Below are 26,022 nucleotides of genomic sequence, written 5' to 3' on the forward strand. Positions count from 1 at the left end.
TCTCTCTCTGTCTCTCTCTCTGTCTCTCTGTCTCTCTCTCTCTCTCTGTCTCTGTCTCTGTCTCTCTCTCTGTCTCTGTCTCTGTCTCTCTGTCTCTGTCTCTGTCTCTGTCTCTCTCTGTCTCTCTCTCTCTCTGTCTCTCTGTCTCTCTCTCTCTCTGTCTCTCTCTGTCTCTGTCTCTGTCTCTGTCTCTGTCTCTCTCTCTCTGTCTCTCCCTCCCTCCCACACTATCCATTCTAGACCTTGCCTCTAAGAGCTTTCTGACATTGCCTTATAGGACTTACCCTATACATTCCCCTTTTTTCATTGTGCCTCACTCTCAGAACAATGCTTATTATTGTAGGTGTCAGAGAGGATGCTGCCCTATTGTTACAGCTTCCCCTTTACCAGGAAAAGCAGACTTTTCAGGCGCCCAATCCCCAGGCCTTACCCAGTGTAAGTCTCTCATTTCCCTTTACCCACAGGAGCATTCAACTGTGGAACACTGCCCCATCTCCACAGTAAGGCCTCCTTCTTTGCCTCCCCTTTTCAACCTCTCCCTCCCCCAGCCCCACCTATTTCCTTGTGGGCTTCTCTCTTTCTGAGACCACAGAGGTCACCTTCCCCTCATTGCTAGCTCTTTATTTGACCCCAGAGCATCACTCCCTCCTCTCTATTTCCCTGCCCCACTCTTATTTTCATCTAACCTCCCATGTAGTCTCACAAAGGAAGCATCCATCATAGGCAGTGTCACTAGGTTCTGTCCATTATGCTTCCCGGCCACCTCTTCACTGTTATTTGTATTAGATTTCTGCCTTCACTTCCATCTCCTGGCGTACATTTAAAAGGAAGCTTCTTAGAGGTCTTCCTTTGGTCACTCTGATGCTGTTGCCATCCGCATTTATTCACTCCTCCAGCATTTCTGTTGTTTGGAGTGTTTGAGAAGCAAATCATCTCTTCAGTTCTGGTTTTCTTTCTAAAAATGCTTCAAACTGTTCTTTGTAATTGAAAGTCCAACCCCTGTCCTGTCTGGTTCAGGACAGGTCACCCTAGGCTCCATCCTGAGTGCCAGTACTCTTTTGAACACATTGCATTCCCTTCTTTTTCCAGTGGGTGTGGAATAATCTCGCACTATTCAAATGTCCTCTCCTTCAGTTTTTTATCTTTTTAAAATTTTTGGCTTGAATAAGAAAAAGAAATATATTATAATAAACTTAAATATTAAAACATATATAAAATAAGAAAAGCTATGTCATGTGCACAGCAGAACATGAGATTAAAAATATGTATCAATAAATTTCCATTTCAAGAAAGCTTATATATTAAATATTGCATGCTGTGTTAAAAACTGTCCATATTTTCTTTTCTTTTCTTTTCTTTTTGAGGCAATGGCTGGCAAGTTTATTGGATGGGTGTTTCATTGAACTCCAAGCTCAGTACAGGAAGCAGATGACAAAGAGAAGTCAAGGCAGTACTCCCCCCCCCCCCCCCAACCCCTCCTGGCTGGCAGGCATAGATTGTCTGAGCCACTTCCCAAAGCTGAGCCCTGGGCACTGGGCTGGTACAAGGAGGCTTGGGGCTAGAGATGTCGTGCCCATCCATGCCAGGGACCCCCAGGACACCCTGCCTGCTCTGGGTCTGGGTGAAGTTTTTATTAAATCGAGGGAAGTAAAAACTGCATCTGGGGGAGGATACAGAAGGACCAGCAGGTGAAGGGAGGAATGAGTGAGGGGGATGCCAGAGCCATTCTGGGGCAGGCGGGGCTCAGTTACCATCGCTGGGGCCCCCCAGCAGCTCTGGAGGGGCTGGGCCAGGCCAGGGCCTGGGATAACTGTCCATATTTTCTTTGCTTCCTTGTTCTCTGTGCACTTTTTACTTTGTTGTTTTTCCCTTTTCCTCCACCTTCCCCCACCAGGCTGCAGTTAAGCTGTAATTTAGAGAAGCATTTGTATACACAATATTCTGTTATTATGGTATCATGAGGTTAGGGGTGATGTTGGGCTTACTGTACACCTAACATTGTTTATCAGACACTTCAGTATTTGGGCCCCTGAAAAAGTGAATAATCAGGCAGCTCTGTTGCTCATTGGAGAAGGAAGAAAGGTCTCATGATTTACAGCACTCTTTGTACTCCTGTGCTGGCAGATCAATGGATAGCTAATAGAACCTTTCAAAGAATAACACTCTAGGGCCCAAAGGACTCACAATCCCTGATAAAGACTTCCAGAGTTATTTCCTATCAGGCTGCCAAATGTATTTTTTGTCCGCATTTGGTCCATGGGAAGCTAATTTATTTAAGGGTAGCAAAGGAAGAGGAAGGCAAAGAATATTCACCAAGGTCTCCGTTGCCAAGAGATACTGCTACAAATCTGGTACAGTAGGAATCCTTGGAAACCGTGCAGTCACATGAAAGAACCTACCCTGTTGTTATCATTAATTAGAGTGCAGAATATTTTCTCTTACACATTAAGATATCATGGGGCCCCACGTTAACTTTTTCCCCATCTCACTGACCACTGGAAGTACCCCAGTATTCTTAGCCATCCATCCCAGGGAGTCCTCACTGTCTGTGAGATCTGTGGCCTGCTCTAAGGGATCAGTTACTCTTGTATTCAACTTTTGCTTGATACCCACATGCTGAGAGGTGCTGCACTTGATCTCCTTTGGGAAAAAAAAGTTAGTTATTCCTTTCATCTTTAAAGCCTTCTCTGCTAGCTTTGCTCTGTTTTAGGGAGTAGCTTTTTATTCCCCTAGAGATATAGTTGCTATGTTTTCTAACCCATTGGAGTTAACTCATACCCCTATTCCAATCTTAGTCATAGATTTAGGTGTTTAAAGATCCAACATATCCATTACAGTTGATTTTCCTTTGTCTTGGTCTAACACTACCAATAGCCATCTATAACCATAGCTTAGAGATCGAAATTGAATCAATAAATGCTCTACAAAAGATTTTTTAGACACCTACATTTTTCCTCCTTGTCACTTTCCACTAAAAGAATGATCGCATCTTGTCTAGCATATTTTAGTTACTTTAGTCAAGTGGCTATCTATCAACTTGAGATAATTTAACTTGCATAAATGTGATTTCTTTTCCTCAGTTTCATACCGTCTAATTTTATTATCATTCATAAACAACAATTATCATTTATAAACAATTGAGAATTTTAAGTCAGTATCCCTAATGATTATCAGAGCAAGAATCCACCACCTCCTGTAGATTCAAATATTACCTCTGTGGAGGTGACTCCCATCTTTACATATCAAACCTTGATCTCTTTCCTGAGGTCCTTCCTCTACCTCTAGCTACTTGCCAGACCCAAGGTGTCAAGCATGTGCCGACACCATGGAACACTCCCCAGTGTGGGCAGAACCAAATTAGAATGAATTTGGGAAATATTTGATAAAAATAATGAAAATACAATAAAGCATAGATAATGTTAATTTGTAATTTTCTAAGTCAATATGTTGCCTTCAGGGAGCCTTACATAGAGTTTAGTGGCCCTAGTTTTTATTTAAATTTGACACCATTGTACTAGACATCTTCATCATCATGTCCTATGGGGACATCAAAGTCACCAGCTCCCAAACCATATTTCCTCCTGTTTCCCCCTCTCTCATCATATTTCTTCTCAATTCTGTCAAGGACACAGTCATTCTTCCGGTCATTCTTGAATTTTCATTCTCAGTCATTTCCCTTACCTAATTAATTGCCAAGACTGGCTGATTCTACCTGTTTTCGCGACTCCATACCACGGGCACCATATTTCAAGTTTCCATCACTTTTTCCTTGGACAATTGCACTAGTCCTCTATGTGGTTTTCTTGCATTTAGTTCCTGCCCTCTCCAGTTTATACATCCTGCACACAACTGCCAAACTGATGTTCCTCATACTCAGCTCTTACCATACCATTCCCCTACTGAAGAGGCTTCAGGGGCTCCCTACTGCCTCTAGGATAAAAGACTAATTTTTCTGCCTGGCATTCAGAGATCTTCACAGTATGACTCTGGTCTCTACTCTCTAGCTGATTATATATTATACCCCCTCTTACACTTTGTTTTTCAGCTAGCCTGGCTTACTTACTGCCCAAACACAGGCCATACCATCCTTTTCTGTGCCTTTAAACACTTTTTTGTTCTGAATTTAAACACCAAAAACAAGCATTTCTGTATACATAGAATACAAAAAGAAGATTGTATATGAAACTATCAACATCCATTTTATACCCCTGGATTTTAAGTTTTAAAAAATTTACATTAAAAAAAATACATGGCACACATTACTTCAAGCTAGACTGTCCTACTTACTTGTGTTTCCTTCTTAATTTACTTCTTTTCTGTGCAGTTAAAAAAATTTCAGTAATCCTCTTTATTAGTATCATTATTTTTAACTCTCTTCACCTCTTCTATCCCACCCATAATTAAAAATGGAGAGAGAAAAATCCTATGTAACAAATAAGCAAAACAATTCCAGAGGCAGTGACCAAACACATGTCTCTTTCTGTGTTTTGATTCCCTCGTATCTCTGACAGAAGATGGGGTGGGGGTGCGGGAAGGAAAGGAAGATAATGAGCATTTATTAAACACATACTAAGTGCCAAGCAGAGCTAAGTGCTCCACAAATACAGGCTTCATCTTAGGTCATCTGGAGAAGTGCTTGGTCATGGCTTTGATGAACATTCTTAAATCTGTTTTTTTTTCCTTTCTGACATTGTTCTTATTCTAAAAATTACCTCCTGGTTCTTCTAGCTTCACTCTACATGGGTTTGACTATTCAGGTTTCTCTGAAGCTGGCTCTTTCATAATTTCTTACAGTTCAACAATTTTCTATTATAAATTGTTTTATTGTACCTTACAGGGCAATATTTTTTATTGCATTCATACTATATATTTGTTCAACAATCTCCCAGATAATGGGCACCCCCTCACTAGCTTCTAGTTGTCTTTTTAACCTTCCCTTTAGGATCAGAAATTTTGTTTTGCTTGTGATTGTTCATGCCTGGTATTATCCTCCCTGTTGCTAATCCCACAATCTACTCCCTACCTGTTTCTCTGATGAGTTTGATGTATTTCTACATCAAACAATGTGTGTGTGTGTGTGTGTGTTTTGTGTGCATTGTGTGTATGCATTCAGCTTCACTTTGTCTAGTTCAGGAAAGAAAGTGAGGTTCATCTGATGCTCCCTTCCTAAATATTTGAAGGCTCTCCTTATCCACCAACTTCTTCCTCCTTGTTCCTACTTTTTACACTCATGTATTCCTTTTATTTCTTGAAATATAGTGTCCAGGCTTTTAAAAAGTTGTGGTTCTCATAATGTCCATTGTCTTCTAGATCAGTTGGTTTCTATATCAGATATCTTATTTTCTTCCATTTTCCCCTTCTTTTTATTTTGTTCTAATATATCTTGCCATCACTTGGAATCATTTATTTTTCTTTTTTTTTGGAGGGGAGAAGGTAGGGCAGTTAGGGTTAAGTGACTTGCTTAAGGTCACACAGCTGGTTTTTATATTAAGCGTCTTAGGCCAGATTTGAACTCAGATCCTCCTGACTCCAGAGCCAGTGCTTTGAGTCACCTAGCCACCCAGGAATCATTGATTTCTTTCTCTTTTTTTAATTCAAATGCTTTATTAACTTCTAGTTTACATCACTGATTTCTGCAAGGTTTTGAGTTACAAATTTTCTCCCTGGTTTCCCCTACCCACCACCCCAAAATAGCGATCCCACTGGATATTCCCTCCTCCAATCTGCTCTCTCCCATATCTTCTCCCATATCCCCTCTGATTTCCCAGTAGGGCATGGTAGATCTCCATGCTCCAGTGCCTGTATATCTTATTTCCCAGTTACATGTAAAATAATGTTAATAATAGTGTGTGTGTGTGTGTGTGTGTGTGTGTGTGTGTGTGTGTATATATATATATTAAACATTTGATTTTAAAACTTTGAATTCTAGATTCATTCCCTTCCTACCTTGCCACCCACCCTTACTGGAAAGACAAGTAACTCAGTATAGGTTGTACATGTGTAGCTATGCAAAACATTTCCATAGTGGATAAATTGTAAAAGACTGACTATATTTCCCTCCCTCCTATATTACCTCCCACTTGTTCTATTCTCTACTTTGATCCTGTCCCTTTTCAAAAGTGGGTGCTTCCAACTTCCCTCCCCCCCAGCCTGCCCTCCCTTCCATCATCCCCTCTCTCATCCCATTCCCCCCTACTCTCCTGTAGGGTGAGATACCCTATTTAGTCTGTATGTCATTCCCTCCCTAAGCCAAATTCAATGAGAATAAGGTTGACCCATTCCCTTTTGCCTTCCTGTTCTTCCCCTCCATTGTAACCATTTCCCCTTGCCTCTTCTATATGAGACAGTTTACCCCATTCTGTCTCTCCCCATCTCCTGTCATTATATTCCTCTTTCACCTCTTAATTTCACCTTTTAAGTATCATCCCTTCCTATTCAATTGGTCCTGTACCCTCTATCTATGTATACCTGTAAACATATGTATTCATATGCCCATATAGAAGTATATATGTATGTATGTATGTGTATATGTGTGTGTATATATACATATATACACATTTCTATTCCCTTCAACTATCCTCATACTGAGAAAAGTTTCATTAGTTATAATTATTGTTTTTCCATGTAGGGATGTAAATAGTTCACCTTTGATAAGTTCCTTATGATTTCTTTTCCCTATTTACCTTCTCATGCTTTTCTGGCTTCTTGTATCCGAATGTCAAATTTTCTATTCAACTCTGGTTTTTTCATCAAGAATGCTTGAAAGTCCTCTAATCCACTGAATGATCATATTTTCCCCTGAAACATGATACTCAATTTTTCTGGGTAGGTAATTCTTGGTTTTAATCCCATCTCCTTTGACCTCTGGAATATCATATTCCAAGCCCTTTGATCCCTCAGTGTAGAAGCTGCTAGATCCTGTGTTATTCTGATTGTGTTTCCACAATATTCAAATTGTTTCTTCCTGGATACTTGTGACATTTTGTCCTTGATCTGGGAATTCCGGAACCTGGCCATAATATTCCTAGGACTTTTTTTGGGGGGGGGGATCTTTTTCAGGAGGTGATTGGTGGATTCTTTCAACCTCTCTTTTGCCCTCTGGTTCTAAAACTTCAGGGCAATTTTCCTTGAGAATTTCTTGAAGGATGATTTCTAGGTTCTTTTTTTGATCATGGCTTTCAGGTAGTCCAAAATTTTTAAATTATCTCTCCTGGATCTATTTTCCAAGTCAGTGGTTTTCCCAATGAGATATTTCACATTGCCTTCTCTTTTTTCATTTGTTTGGATCTGTTTAATAGTGTCTTGATTTCTCATAAAGTCACCAGCTTCCATTTGCTTTTATCTAATTCTGAAGGAATGATTCTCTTCAGTGAGCTTTTGAGATTCTTTCTCCATCTGGCAAATTTGACTTTTTAAGGCATTCTTCTCCTCACTGGCCTTTTGAGCCTCTTTTGACATTTGAGTTAGTCTATTTTTTAAGGTGTTATTTTCAGTCAGGTTGTTGACTCTCATTTCATAATTTTCTTGCATCATTCTCATTTTTCTTCCCAATTTTTCCTCCACTTCTCTTATTTGGTTTTCAAAATCCTTCTTAAGGTCCTCTATGGCCTGTAACCAGCTCATATTTTTCTTGGAAGCTTTCAGTGCAGGAGTTCTGACTTTGTCTTCCTCCTGTTCCATACTTTGATCCTTTTTGTCCCCAAAATAGGAATGTAAAGTTGGATTGCTCTCCTTGCTTTGCTTCCTTTCCCTGCTCATGTTGCCACTCAATTACTTGACTTTTGGGCTTTTTGCCACAGCAGGACCCTGACCAGACAGGGGAGCTTTGTCCCACATTGCTGGGGTTTTCTCAGCTGTCAAAGGTATTAGTTGGGTGCCCTCTATGAAGCCTCCACATGCTCTGGCAAGCTGGTTGCACACCCCAGGACCTCCACCCCTAGACTGCAATCCAGATCCAAGCAGGTTAAATCAAGAGCAATTACCCCTCAGACTGGTTCCTTGGTCCCCCTACAGTCTGCAGGCAGGAGCTGAAGCAGCCACGTGGCTGTGGCTGCACATCTGCTGTGCCTCAGTGGCTTCTCCTTTCAGGGGGCAAAGGCAGACCTCACTCCTGAGCTACGGATCCCAAAGTCCACACTGCACTGACCTCTCACTTTGTCCTTAGCCTCTATGTGTTGATAATTCTGGAAACCATCACAGCTGCTGGTGATCTGAAGTCCCTCCAGTTGGCAACTGCTCAGACCCACCCTGAGGCTAAAACCTTGGGCTCGCGGGGCTGGGCTCAGCTCCCAGAGCACTTTGCTGACTGCTTCCTGCAGGCCTGCTGGGCTGTTCTCAGTGGGAGGTTAGCTTCTCTGTGTCATTTTGTGGGTTCTGTAGCTCCAAAGTTTCTTCAGAGTCACCTTTTACATAAATTGTAAGGTGGAAGCCTTAATTAATTGTCGGAAGTGGAAGCCGGAACCCTGAGGAAGTCCTATTTCTACTCCACCATCTTGACTCCACCCCCCCCTTCCCCAGAGTCATTGATTTCTATTTGGTCAATTTTAATTTTCAGTCTTTTACTTGGGTACTGTTCATCATTTTCTATTCTAATATATTTATTTTTTTCTAAATTTTTTTCTAAAGGTTTTAATTTAATTTTTATTCTCTTGTCTCACTTGTTCTAGGTATTTATGTGGTCCTTGTGGAAAATCCATTTTATTCTTTTAGCCTTAGGCTGCAGTTATATGGAGGAACTTCATCCTTTTAGGCTAAATTAATATCACTAGATCTTCAAAATATATACTGCTCAGTGTCTTCTTTGATTGACTCATCTCTCCAACCTTATTTTCTGAATGGGGGCTTTGTGCCAGAGTACCCTGCCATGCTTTTGGGAAGGAGGTTGATCTTGCTTGCTCTAGCTAGAGTCATGTGATTTCCTGAGATGGCCTCCTGATATTTGAGCTTCATAGTGCTGGGAGGGCTTCAGGGATCTTTACGGTGTCTCAGGTCAGGCCCAAGGACCTTGAAACATGTGGGATGTCCTAGTCTGAATGTTACATGCTACACTGGTGACTGCTTGTGCTCCTGAGGCTTCCAAGGTTTTTCCCCATGGATTTCCAATCACCTTGGTGATTTCTGACCATCCTGAGGCTCTCTTGGGGGTGTCTTTTTCTTTTTCAGGCTGCATGACCCTTTGGCCTGGCTCTAGTCATGCTAGGAGATTGCCAGGTAGTTTGCCTGCACTGATTTTGTACTTTTTTCCCTATTGTTTCTGCAGTTCTGGGGTAGAAGCCACTTACTTTAATTACTTATTGGATGTTTCAATCCCTTTTCAGCCTGATGCTGATTACATGTCTTTCCTGAAATGGGTTTGTGGGAGCTGGGCATTCTCCCTCTCTTCAGGCAGCCGTCTTGTCTGGATGTCTCCCTGGGGTCTTGTACAGGGTATCCCCCATGCCTGGATTGTTCTTTTTTTACTTCTGCCTTGTGCAAAATCTTACTCCCTCCAAGTCTCAGTTCAAATGCCAGCTCCTCCAAGAGGCCTTTACTGACTCTCCTGGTTGTTAGCCCCATTCCCAATAATTTTACATTGATTTTGTGTATGTCTTGTTTTGATAAGACTTGTCTATACATGTGCTATTTGACGGATACAAATAAAAAACCAATTCATGCTTGTCTTTTACTTCTTCCTAGGGGAAAAAGTTTGTGTAAGCTTGTATGGAGCTGGTGCAGATATGAATATTAGACTGGACAAGAATTCCTTGACCATTGAGAAGACCTATATATCTCTCTCCAATCAGAGAAATATAATCATTCACAACCGAAGTAATATCATTGCTCATTTCCAATGGAAAGTATATGCTACCCAAGAAGAGGAGGATAAAGAAAAAGCTAGGTTTGTAAGAAAAATCCATTTCAATAATCCGATATGAGGGAATGGAAAGTCTGGTTATTTTGGACAATTAATTTACATATCTTATTTATGAATATCTTATTTATAATATTTATGAATACATATCTTAAATTTAGAACCAATTCATCCAAGGTAGACGTTTTAGAGTATTTGCTAATTGGTTCAATGAAAATTTCTTCTTTGGACCTGCTTTTCTGACAGTAAGAATGTGGAATAATGCATCATCTATCTTCAACTGCCACTGATCCTAATAATCATGGCATCATAGGATTTAGATCTGAAAGAAGATTTAGAGATCTAGTTCATTCCATCACCCCATTTTACATATGAGGAAACTGAGGCCCCAGAAAAGAAAGTGACTTTCCTGAGATCCCCCAGGTAGTAAAAAGCAAGAGTCTTCTCTTTCCAAAACAACTAAACCATGCTACCCTTCCATTTAATTCATCCAAACTTTATGGAGTCTCATGCATGCCTGATCCTAGGATAGGTACCATAACTTCAGTTTAAGAACGAGACATATTCATTCTTTTAAAAATGTTTTATTTATGATTAGTGGGTTTTATATCACATTAATTTCAAGATATATCCCTGCCCCCAGCCCCCACACTCTCTCTGTAAAATCTCAGCACAAAGGAACAAAACAGTTGAACGCAACCACAACTTAGAGGGCATATGATATTCCATACCAATGGTCCTGTCTTCTCTCCTACACCCCTCCTCCAGGGCACTTTAATTTTCTTCTCTAGGGCCAAGATTGCACACATATTAATTTATCACTAATATTTCCAAACTAACCTTTATGTCTTTATTGTTTTTCCTGTTCCCCCAAAAGTTTATACTTATACTTATTTTCATAAAAATATTTATTTGGACAGTGATCCTTTAAGAATTATTCTGTGATTGAATATTTCAAGATTCTAGAAACTTGTCACTTTTATCTATCAAGCTACAGTACTATATTTCTCTTTCAGAAGACCTTACCATCCCTTAAAACTATTATCCTATACATCTCTTCTTCCTTTTAACCCAAACTCCTCAAAAAAGATGTCTGTATCCACTGTCTCCATTTCTCCTAACACTGAATTCTCAATCCTTTGCAATCTGGCTTCTGACATCATTCAGCTTAATTTTTTCTGTCTCAAGTCAATACTCTCTTAATTGCCAGACCTGATGGCATTTTCTCAGTCTTCATCCTTCTCAATCTACCTGTTGTGTTTGACACTGACATCTCTTCCTGTGAACTCTCTCCACGTAGTTTTTTGTGGCATTGCATTCTCCCAGTTCTTCTCTGTCTGACTACATCTTCTCAGTTGCCTTTGCTAGCTCATATAATTCTCCCTAACTATTCTGCCTTAAAGCCTATTGACTTTTCCGTTGACACTTTCTTTTTAGGTAACCTCATCAATTCCTGTGAGTTTAATGATCTTTTTTTTTTTTTTTTTGCAGACTACTCCCAGATCTTTAGATATAGCCTGTTCAGTATCGGTAATTACCTATTGAACATTTCACCTCTCTTCTCCTTTTCTTCAGTCTCTGAGGAAGAGGAGATCCTCTACTTTGTCAAGGTTCCTCCCTCCTCTCACATCCTGTAGGATCTTGTCTCCTTATTCATTCTATCTCCAGCTTACATTTTCATTCTCTCCCTGTTTTGCTAGCTTGGCTGTGTGGGCCACAAATATACTTCAGTTCTACTTATATTTCAAAAAGCCTTCATTTGATTCTCCTATCTCTTAGTCTACCATCCCCTATCTCTCTTGTCTTTCACTGCAAACCTAGAAAGAGTAGAACATATTTGCTGCCTTTTCTTCCTAACTAGTCATTGTTTTCTGTTTCCACCATTTTATGGCTTTTGCCAAAGTTGTTAATGATCTGTTTTGACAGAGTTAATTTTAATCCTATCCCATCATATTCTTTTAAATTTCAGTGGCAGAACTGTGCGTTATGTATCCCTCCCTTCCAGCTTTGTGTCTTTTCCATATTTTGTAAGCATACTACTTCTACATTTATGCAAGTAGTTAATGAAAATATTAAATAGCACAGGGTGAAGCAAAGCTCTCTGGGACACTCCAATGGAGGCCTTCTTCAAAATTACATAGAATGATGACTATTCTTTAGGTCTAAACATGCAACTACTCGGTCTGTCTAACTGTACCGACATCTAGCCCATACCTTTCCATCTTTTCCAAAAGAATAGTAAGAGAAATTTTGCTAAATGTTTTCCCAAAGCCCCCACAGACTCTCTCTATAATGTTCCTCTGATATGCCAGGTTAGTAACCTCATAAAAACAGGAAACAGAGTTTAAGGTCTCCTCTAGGTGGAGGGGAAGGATGACCTGGAACCCAAGGGGATACACTGGCATATGCAAGCTCTTTTTTCTTTTCTTTTTAATCATTTTATTGTTGCTATTTTCTTTTTTAAAATATCAATCTTATTTCCTATCAGTCTTCTTACAATAGAATCTTCCCTTGTGACACATAAGTACAGTTCAATGAAAAAAATCAACCTGTTAGCCATATTTGAAAATGTCCAATCCATTTAGTCCATTCCACTTAGGTCGTCCAACAGCTCTCTTATAAGAAGTGGGAGGTTGTGACCTCTTATTGAAGAAGTCATGCTGACTTTTTCTAATCATCAATTCCATTCTTAGATGTTCACTAATCACACCTTTAATCTTTGTGAATATTTATGGGAATTGAAGTCAAATGCACTAGCCTATTGTTTGTAGAATCCATTCTCTTCCTTTGTTTTAAAGCACTGGAATAATGTCTTGTGTCTACTACAGTTCAGTAGCACCTCTTCCATTTTCCAAGATCCCACAAATTTCTTCCCCAGCAGCTAGTTCCTTCCTATTGGTGAGAATCAGATACAGAACAGAATTTTCCTTTTTTGGTTGCTTCATCTTTTGAGGTTTGAAACAATCACTAAGGCAAGTTAAGAAATTAGCAGCTCTGCCTTTGGAGGTGATAGCAATATACTAGATGTCTATATAACTGAAGTTCCTCATCACCACTATCCCATTCTTCTGTGAGGGGCAAGTGATTGATTATATAATACCCTCTTTTATTTCTTTTTTCTGTCCAAGTGGTCTGTAGTATACTATAATGTCAATATCCTTTTGACTTCTGTTTGTCTCCATTGATCTTCACTCAGGTGCTCTCTAGTGTGATTTGGTGCTCTGGAACCTGGATGTCCTCATGTGATTATACTTTTTTAATAAATAAGATTACCCCAACTTTCCTTTACTTTTTTAAAGTATACTCCTCTGGAGCATATTCTAGTCATGGATCTCACATCACTAATTCTCAGTAATACCTGTGAAGTCAAAACTGCCTTACTTTGTGCATTTTTGTATAGACGACCAAGGCCACACATTTTATATTGGATTTTCTCTTGGATTTATTTCCTGTGAAATTTTAGGTGTCCATTGCTACTTTTTGATGCATAGGTATTTTTTCTTTGACACAGGCATAGTATTATATGTACCCTAGATTTTGGGAGAGTGGATTTCAAAGGGATCAGAGCAAGGATAGGAAGAGTTGTATGGCCTAAGACATTATAGGGGACATGAGTCCAGGAAGGATGAAAAGCTCACAATAACTCTGTTATCTAGGTTGGCAGATATTACAGGGGTAGCTTTCCCTCCTCTCTACCCCCCTTTTCAGTTTAAATCTCTTTTGACTTTGTGCAGTTTCAATGAGAGTGGTCTCTCATTGAAAAGAAAAATATATTCTTAGCCTCTATTGAGAGAATTCCATCCACATCCAGGAGCCTGTCATTCCTGTAGTTTAAGCTATGTTCCAGAAATCCATATCTCATTTTCAGATACAATCTTCTTAACAAGTTCCTTGATTTTCAAATCTGCCTTTCTCTCGAACCTAATAAGTTTTAATAAATACATGCATTTCAATATACAAAGAACAAGAAAGAAGCTTATATAAGAAACTATAAACTTCAGTTATATGCTTTTAAAAAGAAATATATATGTATGTGATACACACACATATAAAACATTTAGCAAAGTAGTAACAAATTGCTCTATTAGTATCACTTTCTGTACTTTTTATTGTCTTTTGTGAATTTAAAACATTTTTTGATGCTTTTGTTGCGTATTTATCACTACTCATTAAACCACCTCCCCTGAATTGAAAGCTCCCCTTGTAATAAATATATCAAGCCAAAAAAAAATCAACATGATGGGCATATCTGAAAATGCATCATTATGTCCCTTTAGTGCACTGACTTTTTACTTTATTAATCTGGATTTTTAATGTTTTTGTAAATATTCATCCATTTCATTAGACTTACCAGTTTTGTTGATCTGTAATTGCATAAAATGATTTCTAACAATTTCCTTTACAACTGCTGTGAATTTTGTTGGATTTTGGTAATTTGTTTTCCTCTCTTTTAAAAATATAAAATTAACAATTTTATTTTATTATTATTCTTAAAAAATAGCTCCTAGTTTTACTCACCAATTCATTGTGTTTTGTTTTTGTTTGTCTCTGATGTTTTGGAATTTTGTATGTGTGTGTGTTTATGTGTTTTTATTTATTGCTTTACTAGTTTTTTTCTCATTGACATGTCTTTCTTTTGCTAATGAATGTGTATAGAGATGTAAATGTTCCATTTGAGATTGCTTTCAGTCAATCAGTTGATCAGTGCATCTTATGTGCTAGACATTGTGCTAAGTCCTGGGAATAGAAGTTAAGCCATTCTTACCCTCAACAAATTTACATTCTATTAGTGGAGATGTGTAACATGTTTAGGTAAATTCAAAATAGATGCAAGGTGATTGGAGGGATCAGGAAAGAATTTGTGTAGAAGATAGTGCCTGAGCTCAATCTTGAATGTTGTGAGGAATTCTTAGCAAGGAAGGTGAAGGAATGCATTTTAAGGAAGAGAAAAGGATCTGGAAGTTGGAAGTAGGAAATAAAAGACTATGTACTAGTAAGGTCATTTGGACTGGCTCTTCATTTCTTTTGTTGTGAACTTGGGTCTGAGAACTACATTTTTCATTACCTTTTAGATTATCAGCTGTAAAAGGAACTTTATTGATGGACTCGTTGGAATCAGATGAAGAATACTCTCTCTCTCTCCCACACATTATAATTGTAGCAGTTATGCCATTGAATTCACAGACTAAAAGTTCACCAGTGGATGAGTTGTATGGGATATTTCTTATGAGTTCTAAAATGTGTTCATCAAAGTCTCTCAGACATTTTATCAGTAATGCTTCATTACTGATGCTATATTATTTTAACACCAAACTATAAATTCTGAAAATCTGAAAAACCATGAAAGTAAAAAAAAATTAGTAAAATAGTGGAAACTGCATGCAAAGATAAATTTTTATTTTTCTCTATGAATATATTATGCTCAAAGTTTTATGAACTTTAGATGGATTTTTCTGACACTCCAAAGAGAACATACTAATATGAGCAAATAAATAACTCAAAAGAAATAAATGTAGGAGCATTTCTTTTTATTTACAACAGAAAGTCATCACCTTTTCTATATCTTTATTATCCATGTTCCTTAATCTTTTAAGGACTTTTCATATAGTGAAAGAAGTATATGGTCTTACCAAATGTGTCAAATGATTCATATGCTTAAATACTTTATACTTTTATAGTTTATACTTTTGTTGTAAATAAAAGGTTATTTTCAAGTGTCTAAATTTTTTTTTATTAATTGATATACTTGGTCTTCCTAGTTTAACTCTGTAAATATTTATGTTTCAAGTGTGTTTTTTTTTGTAAACAAAATATTGGAATCTACTTTTAATGTGGGTTTTTTCTGTTCCTTTCCTCCATTTTATGAGTGAGTTCATTCCATTCACATTAATGATTATGATTAAGAATTGATTTTTCCTTCCATCATATTTTATCATAATCTTTCCCCCTTTGACCTCTCTCTCCCCTCTTTATAAAGAAAAAAGGTGGAAAAGAAATGAAATGAGATCAGCATGAGTAGTCTAATATTGCAATAATGTGCTCCTATTCCTCTGCTCTTTCTCTCTTCACCCAGATCACTACTTCTTATTCTTTCTTTTTTCCTTTTAACATCCCTCCCTTTATGATTAACCCTCTGTAGTTGGAAGGTACTTGCTGGCATTCCCTCCCCACCTCTACCCATCCTCTTAAACCCCTTTCTTCCCTCTCTCTGTCCCCATCCATTTCCCTTTTGAATTTAAAATATTTCCACACCAAACTCTTTGTGTGTCTTCAATACCTCTTTCATCAGTTCAAATAGGAGGGGTATTCCATGAAATACCCACTTTACCCACTCTCACCTTCATGTTTGTATCTCCTTCTGGTCTACCCTAATTATGAGAAATAGAAGTTCTTCCCTCTATTTCCTCATTCCTTTTCTAATGTATTCCTTTTCTCTTCTCCCCACCCCCTTTTCATTTTCGAAACTAACTATACAGATCAAACAATATTCAGGTCTGAATTTGTCTTTCCTCCTTTTTTGATCCTGGAAGATAGTGGGATTCTTGAAATGAATGATATCTTCTCCCCATTAGAAAAGAAGCCTTTTATCATCATTTATCTTCTTCAAAATATTCAGGAGAAAGATTAAGATTTGATATACCAAACTGGGAATTATCTGCATAGAGGTAATGATTGAATCCATGGCAGATGAAGAGGTCATCAAGAGAGATGGTAGCCAACAGTGTTAAATTTTTCAGAGAGGTCAAAAAGCATAAAAATTGAAAAATAAAGACACTTGATTGGTCAATTTAAAAATCATTGGTAACTCTGGAGAAAGCAGTTTTAGTTGAGTGGTGAGGTCTAGAACTAGATTGCAGAGTTAAGAAGTTAGTCAAAGGAAAGAGAAGTACTTTTCTTTCTTCCAATAACTCTATAGAAAACTGCTGTGGTAAATTGCAAGCAGATGCCCAGGAGGGGCACTGGTCTCCTGACACTTTAAAGGCAAGAGAGGGAAAGCTTTGTAAGGTAGGTGCCATTACCATACCATTTTACGGATGAGGAAATGGAGGCACTGAAGGGTTAAGTGACTTGTCCAGAGTCACACAGTTAGTTGTGTCTAGGCAGGATTCAAATTCAGGTCTTCCTGACTGCAAGTCCACTGTACCACCAGGCTGTTTACTTAAATAAAATAGATCCTGTGCATCTTGGAGCTGATAATACCTTCTTATTCTGACAGCTCTTTCAATGATGGAACTGCTAAGGATATTTTCCTATTAGTTATGTCACTAAAATGCCAAGCAAATAAAAATGTTACCTGGCGGGGGGAATGATTGACAGAGGTTTTCGAGCAAGTAAATTATGGCAAGAACATTCCAAACAGGGAAAAAGAGGATAATGAAGCATTATGGGAAACTGCCACCATTGATTGTTGTTGTATAGGTTAAGCATCTGGGAGAGATCTAGAAAGGATTCCATTAAGCCTTGCAGGAGTGCCAGAGGGAGGAGGGAGTTGATGGTAGCTTGCCACATTTCTAATAGTGAAGACCAGATTAGCAAATTCCTAACTAGGGAAGGGTGAGGGGCTTAGCTTTAAGGCAGGCCTTTCTAGGAACCTCTCTGTACAGGCTGAATGGACATGAAAACCGGAAACTCCTGTGGCAATGAGAGGAGCCTGTTAGGGAAAGCATATCTTGTCCTACCTCCCGCCCACAGGGAGCAACAGCCTGGCATCTTCCAAGATGATAATTAGGCTTAAAGGATTCCAGGCAGGGGCGTGTGTCGAAAAGGGCAAGAGCTAGGTGCCAAAGCCAGATAAACAAGCTGTCCGAAGGGCAAAGATGATGTTCATTTGTAAGGCACAGAATCTTGAAATCAGATAGCTAAACAATGTCTAAAAGATGTGTCACAGCCCGCTGGAATTAGATTGTTTAGGCAGACCCCTGGAAGGGCAGGGCGTTCTCTTCTCGAGTATAGAGGGAGGGATGAGTTAGGGGAAGGAGGAGGATAAATGAACAGGCAAACAGACAAAAACTGTCTGAGCTCTGAAAAAAAAGCAGAACATGAAAAGCCAAGAGGCTGAGACAATTGGGAAAATCTGCTACGGAGGCAGTGGAAACTCCTCTGAGGTCAGGAAGCATCATCATGGGGAGCCTTCAGGAACTGACCATGGTGCAACTCAGTTCCTGAGAGCTTCAATCAACAAGCATTTTTACTAAGCATCTACTATGTGCCAGGAACTATGCTAAGACAAAAGACAATCCTTTCCCTTCCCTCCCTCCCCTCCCCTCCAGTCTCTTGCTCTCCACTCCCTTCCCTTCCCTTCCCTTCCCTTCCCTTCCCTTCCCTTCCCTTCCCTTCCCTTCCCTTCCCTTCCCTTCTCTTCTCTTTTCCTCTCTACTACTTCACTTACTGATCTTATCAGCTCCCAAAGATTTAATGACCGATGACCGAAGGTCTATGCCGATGAGTCTCAAATCTACCTATCCTGCCCCATACTCTCTGCTGAGCATCACATCTATAACTGCCTTTGGGACATCTCACACTGGATGTCCAGTAGACATTTTAAACTCAACATGTCCGAAACCAATTTCATCATCATTCCTCCTCCCGTCTTCCCTATTACTGTAGAGGGCAATACCATCCTCTCATCTCTCAGGCTCATGTCCTAGGAGACATCCTGGACTCCTCACTATTTCTCACCCTTCCCCCCCATATTCAGTATGTTGCCAAGCCTATCGATTTCACCTTTGCAACACCTCTTCAATACATCTTTTTCCTTCTGACAGTGCCTCCACTATTAGTACAGGCCCTCTTTGTCTCACATCTGTACTATGGCAATAGCTGCTGGGGCATCTGCCTGCCTCAAGTCTCTCTCTAATCTGCCCTCCATTTGGCCCACTAAATTGCTTTTTCTAAAGCACAAGACACTAACTTAGTGTCCTTCTCAATAAACTCTGGTGCTTCCAATAACCTACAGGATCAAATCCTCTGTTTGATATTCAAAGTCCTTCATAACTAACCCTCTCCTACCTTTCCAATCTTCTTATGCCTTAGGAAATAAGGTATATATTCCATGTACATTCCAGTGACACTGGCCTTCTGGCTGTTCCATGAACAAAAGACACTCCATCTTTTGGCTCTGGCAGTTTCTTAGACAGTCCCCCATGCCTGGAGTGCTCTCTTCCTCATCTCTGACTTCCTTTAATCCCCAACTAAAACCCCGTCTTCTATAGTAAGGCCTTCCTACCCCCTCTTAATTCTAGTGTCTTTTCTCTATTAGTAATTTCCTAATCATTCTGTGTATAACTTATTTGGACTTATGTTGGCTTGTTGTCTCCTGCATTAGACTTGGAGCTTCTTGAGGGCAGGGGCTGTCTTTTGTCTCTTTTTGGATCCCTAGCAAGCTGCCTAGCATGTAATAGGTCCTTAATGAATGTTTGTTGATTGTATGCAGATGCAAATGGAATTTGAGTTGGGCAGCTGGGCTCATTTTTTTTTACTACTACCATCACCACCGCCACCGCCACCCCCGCTATCACCATTACTAGTTAACATTTTTATAGAACTTTAAGATTTGTAAATGCTTTACCTATATTATCTTATTTAAGTACTAGGTAAATCTTGATGCTCATTTTTCAGTCCCACCTACCAATTAAACAAAAGTTTCTATTGAAGTTCATTCAATGAATTTCCCTCTTACCTGATGTTAATCAGCTGGCAATCTACAAGGCAAGAGTCACATTTTTATATTTCTAACAAATAGCTTCAAACCCCACTGAAATTCTTCATTTGGAAGATATTGATTGATTGATTTTTTTGGAGAGGGGAGGGCAGGGCAATTGGGGTTAAATGACTTGCCCAAGGTCACATGGCTAATAAGTGTTAAGTGTCTGAGATAGCATTTGAACTCAGGTCCTCCTGACTTCCAGGGCCCATGCTCTATTCACTGTGCCACCTAGCCACCCCTGGAAGATATTTAAATAGGCTGAAAAATTCTGTTTCCTAGTTGTTACTTTTTTTTAAATGTCAGTCAGTCAATAGGCATTTATTAGGTATTTGCTCTGACAGGCACTCTGACCAATCAGCTCCAAGGGTATAAGGAAAGGCAATGCTCTGCCCTCAAGGAACAAACACCGGAGCCAGGGAGACACCATGTCAGAAACTGTTGTGTGCATATGAGAGGCTTTGCAGGTGACCAGTGCTCTGGCCTAGGTTCTGGACCCAGTTGTCATAGACAGGAGTCACATCATCTTAACACTGGGAGAGAGAGAATGCAAAGGGTGATAAGTTATCATGAGACAATGAAAGTGGAGAGATCGGTTTATGAGACTTAAGGGGACCTTGTTTTAGTCTGTAGGAATCTTCCAGGAAGCATGTTGTGGGGGACTTTTGGAAACAACATCTAATAGAAGGGACCTCAGAAAAAAGACACCTTCTGGCCTAGAGGGGCACTTAGACTTGTTAGTGAGCTTGACTGAGATGGAGTCCGGAGTGTGTTTCTCCCCTGTGGCCCACATTAGAGAGGTGGACCCTTGGGAAAGAGGGTGGTTTCAATTTGCAGAGACTGAAACATACTAAAGGGAGATCAGTGATAGCAGCAATGCAAAGAGCAGTGGAAGGAGGAGAAACGGACCTTTAAGAAGCCACGGCACCTGCTGGGAGATGATGGAGTAATACAGCCACAGAGAACAGAGAAAGTGCCTGCGATGAGCAGCGCCCTCCTCCTGGAGTCTGGGGAGAGACGCAGGAAGTCTAGAATCAAGAAGCAATGCCGGCCAGTGAGGGGGCACATGGATGATTGGAAACAGCCAGAGGAACTGAGGAGGGGGACCCCGATGGGGAAGAAGAACCTTCATACAGCCCTCCACAAGCCCCGCCCTAGCCAGGGCAGTATTATACATGGCCCCTGGGAAGGTGGTTGCTTGCTGGCAGGCACTGTTTATGTTGTAGGCACTGACCAGAGTCCTACTGGTAACCCCAGTTCTTCACAATAAAGATATAAAAGGTACAGAAGCATGCCCATAAAAAGATAGGTTTGATTAACTCTCTCTCTCTTAAAGCAAGGCCACATGGACTTCCCAATTCCCAGGTGAGAGAGAGAGAGATAAATAAGGGACAAGTCAGTTTAGAATCAATGACTGCCTATCTTGTCAACAGCCAAAAGTCATCTAGTTGGGCTATGAGGTTCACTGGGGCCTATTTGTTCTGGCAGAATTTGTCAGTGGGAATGATGCTGATCCTAACAGACAGGTCAGTTTGGACTGATCAGATTCCAGTCCTGTCCACAAGGGTAAGTTGCCTCCATTAAGTATCAACCTTGTTGTGGTGGTCTTGTTCTGGAAAGAATTGAGTTGGAGGAAAGAGTGAGTTATGCCTTGCCCTCTAAGGCAGATGACAATGTCAGCTGAAAATCATAATACTGGGAGTCCCTCAGTCAGTCAGTAAGTATTTATTAAGTACTTAATATTCCAGGCATTGTGCTAAGCTCTCGAGACACAAATACATGCAAAAAGACAGCCCCTGCCCTCCGAGAGTTCTAGTGGGACAAGGAAACACAAGAAAGGGGAGTTGTAGCTGGGGGAAGGAGGTATCTGCATTGGGCATGGGGGCTAAGTCTAGAGATTAAAGGATGACTGATCTGAGACCCTTCCCCAAAATGGAGGCTCTAGACGAAGCTCACCAAAGGGAGAAAGTGCCTGCAGGACTTGAGTCAGGAGGCCACTGGGGCATGGACAGCCTAGTCCAAAGCACAAAGGGGCAACTGGTCTGGGACCAAGACTATTTCCCAGGATGGCTAAGCTAAGCATGCACATTCCTAACAAGAGTTGTCTTCAAGTACCTGAAAAAACACGTGGAAGATGGAGTGGGCATGTTCTGTGTTTTTTCCAGAGGCCACAATGACTCCTAGGTACAAATTATAGGGAGACAAGTTACAACTTAGTATAAGGGAGGAGCCTTCTCATGATTAGAGCTGTCCATAAGTGGACCTGGAAGGAATCAAACAGAGTCTGGATGGCCTGCCAGAGATGGAGCTGAAGGAATTCAATGGGAGGTTTGGTTTAGATGGCTTCTTAGTTATCTTTTTACAACCTGGAATTCTGAGTTTCTGTGCTGCTAAGAGAAAAACGGAAAGGCTTCGGAAAGTTTGTGTTTTCCTAGCCACATAGATTTGAGGAGTCAAGAAGGCTGGTCAAAAGGGTTTATAGGATGGGATTTTTATGATCATATATATTTTAACTAAATACAATCAGATGATTACATACACTGGAGACATCATTTCTTAAGAAAAAACCCTTCAGTTTACCTCTCTTAATTTATTGAAAGGTGAATTTTTAATGTCATAGAAAATTAGAGCTAAAGGTATCTTTCATAATTTCATACTTTACTTATTTTGTCAGTCAACAAGGCTAGGATATGCCAAGTACTGAACTAAGCACTAGGAGATCAGCTTGGTTGACTCGATGTAAGAGATTAGGAACATTTTTTTTTAAATGATTGCTTTGTTTTGACTTCATAGCAACAGCATTGCTTTGGTTTTTGCCCTTAAGTTTTAAAGCTCTGAAGATTTCTTAAGCACTTAGGCATATAGAAAGACATTATTTATTTCAAAGCTTAATTAATCAACTCGATGGCCTTGAAGATTCCTTTCAGCTCCCAGCTTTCCATGCCTTCCCTATGGGAGGACATTAAGCAACTGCCACTACATTGAGATTGTCAAATCCTCCTAATAAAAATGCGACTTTCCCACTTCATACTGATCTAGAACTTTCTTCCTTAAAAATTCAGTGTTTTAATCATAAACTGAAGAGCCAGTGCTGGAGAAAGCGTGCTTATTATAAATAACCCACCTGCTTTGTGTTTCCCTTACATGGGCAGGAGCTCTCAGCTAAGTGACTCTCACATTTTGGGAGGCTTAGTGAGGGAGGGCAAAGACTCCTGGGAAGGCCGTATCTAGGCTGAAGAGGAGATTTTATTGAATTTAAAAAACAACAGATTTATTGAGTGCCTACTGTGGGCACTATGCTAGGAAATATGGATGAAATAAAGCAACCCTGCCCTCAACAGACTTATATTCTACTAGAGGATGACGACCTCTACACGAATAAGTGAATACAAGATATAAAAGAAGTAATTTCAAGAGGGAGAGAAGGATAAACAGGGCTGGCTTTACCTCTGAGATGGTCTCCATTTTATTTTATATATACATACATACATACATATACACATACACGCACATATATACATACACACACTTATACACACATGTGTATATATACATATAGATACACATTGATGTGATATGTGCATGTATATATGTGTGGGTGTGTATACATGTATGTATATCTCTCTCTTGTAGGTAGAGAGCTGTTTGCATGTTGCCTCCCCCAAGAGACTGTGAGCTCCTGGAGGACAGCCATTGGACTGGTTCATTCTTTGTTTCAGCACTTATTACATCTGCCACAGAGTAGGCGCTTCATAAATGTGTATTGCCTGACTGACTGAGTGCAGGGAGTGGCCCCGAGCTGTGATCTGCCCAGCACTGACTCCTTCTCATTCCCCTCTCCTCTTGGGCTCCAGGCTCTGTGATCACCTGAACAAGGAGCAGGAGAAGAAGACCGAGGCTCTCCTGCAGGAGTGTATCCTGGACCCGTCTCTGCGAGAGCACCTGTCAGTCATTTCCCACGCCTTCCAGAACCAGCGGCAGATTGTGCAGGCCAACGACATGCTTTTCTTTGGCAATATCTTTGTCATTGAGCCAGTGGTAAGTAATACTGACCACATCAGAATGTTGCTAATGTGACCAATGATGTGTATCCAGTGATAGCGAGAGCAGGCACATCTGCTGTGTGCCCGACACTGGGTGAAGCACTTGCATTTGATCTCCACATCAGCCCTGGAAGGGAGGTGTTTGTGAGTATCCCCATTTTGTAGATGAGGAAATGGAAGCAAACAGAGGTTGTGACTGTCTTTGGTCACATAGCTAGGAAGTGTCTGAAGTGGGACCTGAACTCAGGTCTGCCTGACTCCATGTCCAGCCCTCTATATGCCGGGGCACCTTACCTTCCTCCAGTATGCATTAGTAAGAGAGTTAGCTCTGTGAAGGGTCTAGTGAGACTAGAAAGCTTATAGATTGACTCTTTGCGCTCTCAACAGTTTACTGTTGTTGATTCATTTTTCAGTCACTTCCAACTCTTCGTGACCCCATTTGGGATTTTCTTGGCAAAGATACTGACGTGGTTTGCCATTCTCTTCTCCACCTCATTTTACAGATGAGGAAACTGAGGCAAACAGTTTTAAGTGACTTGCCCAGAGTCACACAGCTAGGAAGTATCTGAGGCAAGAATAAAACTCACGAATATGAGTCTTCTTGATTCCAAGCCTAGCATTCTACCCACTATACCACCTAGCTGCCCACCTCTAACAGTATCAGTAAACATTTTCTTAAACCATCTAGAAGGTACAGAGTGCTGGGAAAAACTGTGGAGGGTTTAGATGTTCTCAAGGGTTTTATGATATGGTTGGAGATATAGAACATATACATGAAGAGATAAATAACAATGCAGGCATAGTATGTGCTAAATGTGAAATGAATGATACAGACCAGTGGTTCCCAAACTTTTTGGTCACAGCACCCCTGTATACTCTTAAAATTATTGAGGACCCCCCCCGCAAGAGCTATTGTTTCTGTGGATTATATCTATTGGTATTTACCATATTAGAAATTAGAATATCTTAGTATAATTAAGGTCTGATCTTGAAGACCCCATGAAAGGACCTAGGGGATGGTAAGAGGTCCCCAATTCACACTTTGAGAAACTCTGGAAGGATAGTAGATGCCCCAGGAGTTACGAAGAACAGGTGATAACTATGGACTGGGCCCCTGATATGAGGGTCAAGATGCTTCCATGGTGGCACCACCATATTTGGACTCTGAATATCCCACTCACCTATATGTGCCCAATGGCCAAATAGAAACAGTGCCAATGACAACAAAATTGGAAAGACCAGCTGCACCAGACCAAGTATGTTCTGAGGTGGTCCACGGTGGAGAGAAGAGTAAACCAATCTCTTGGTGGGAAATGTATGTTGTTATGAATGACAGAAGATGATCAAGCCAATATTAGTAATTATTGATCAATGGCGCAGTTTGCCAACTCTACACAATATTCGTGAATAGTATTTACATGCATGCCAAATGCTTCCTTAGTGATACTGGCTTCCTGGCTGCTCCTTGAATAATACTCTTCCTCTCCCAGTCTGGACGTTTTCACTGGATGTGTCCCCAAGCTCAGAATGCTCTCCCTCCTCGCGTCTGCCTACCGGCTTTCTTCAAGTCCCAACTAAAATCCCCCCATCCCTCCTCATGCTAGAGTCTTCTCTCTGTTGATTCTTTGTATTTTATCCTTTCTATTTGTACATTAATTGTTTGTCTCCTCTCATTGGACTGGGAGCTCCTGAGGGCACAATTGTCTTTTGCCTTTCTTGGTATGCTCAGCACATAGCATGGTGACTGGCACATAGTAGGTGCTTAATAAATATATATCGACTGAAATTATGCAAAGGAAGCAGGTGAGTTTGTGTAATTGATTTTCATCAGCAGACTTTATCTTTACAGGCCTATGATTGACTCACTAGCACACCCCACATAGCCAGTCTCTAGGTCTTGCTATTTCTGCCTTCAGGATATCTCCTCCATACATCCCCTTGTCCCTGCTCATGGATCTGTCCACTTAGTGGAGGCCGTGTCCCCTCAGTCTGGGCTAATGCAGTAGTAATGGTCTAGCTGGACTCTGGGCATAAGGTCTCTCTCTGTTCTGCTCAGCAGCCAAAGGGTTTGTCTAAAGCCAGGTTGTACTATCACCCACTAAATTCCTGTGGATTATATAGAAAGTCCCCTGTTTGGCTTTGGAAAGGCCTTGTAATTGGGTCTCTTATGATTATTGCACCCATTTCTCCCCTCTGTGCATTCTGCAATCTAGCCCCACTGGCCCTCTCATGCTGGTCCTCACATGTGACACCCCATCTCCCAGCGCCATGCTTTTGCCCTGGCTCTCCTCCATGCCTAGAATTCTTGGCCTCTTCACCTCTGCCTCATAGTTTAATTTCCCTGCTTCTTCCTATAAGACTTAGTTTAATCCTCCCTCCTGCCGGGGAGCTTTCCCTCTGCACAGGGCTATTGCTACTCTCAACCC

At 40.4% G+C, this 26,022-nt stretch overlaps 1 protein-coding gene across 1 annotated transcript in view; it reads left to right on the forward strand.

Moving 5' to 3' along the window:
- Positions 1-26,022, forward strand: part of HYDIN (HYDIN axonemal central pair apparatus protein) — a 421,862-nt gene that overhangs the window by 91,216 nt on the left and 304,624 nt on the right. The window contains exons 6-7 of the mRNA XM_069087496.1: positions 9,676-9,877; positions 23,408-23,591. Coding sequence (XP_068943597.1) covers positions 9,676-9,877; positions 23,408-23,591 — 386 coding nt within the window. The remainder of the gene's footprint in view (positions 1-9,675; positions 9,878-23,407; positions 23,592-26,022) is intronic.

Source organism: Petaurus breviceps, unplaced genomic scaffold (genome assembly GCF_028583685.1).
Source record: "Petaurus breviceps papuanus isolate PSGF00001 unplaced genomic scaffold, PetGlider_PUasm1.0 182, whole genome shotgun sequence".
Classification (NCBI taxonomy): Eukaryota; Metazoa; Chordata; class Mammalia; order Diprotodontia; family Petauridae; genus Petaurus; species Petaurus breviceps.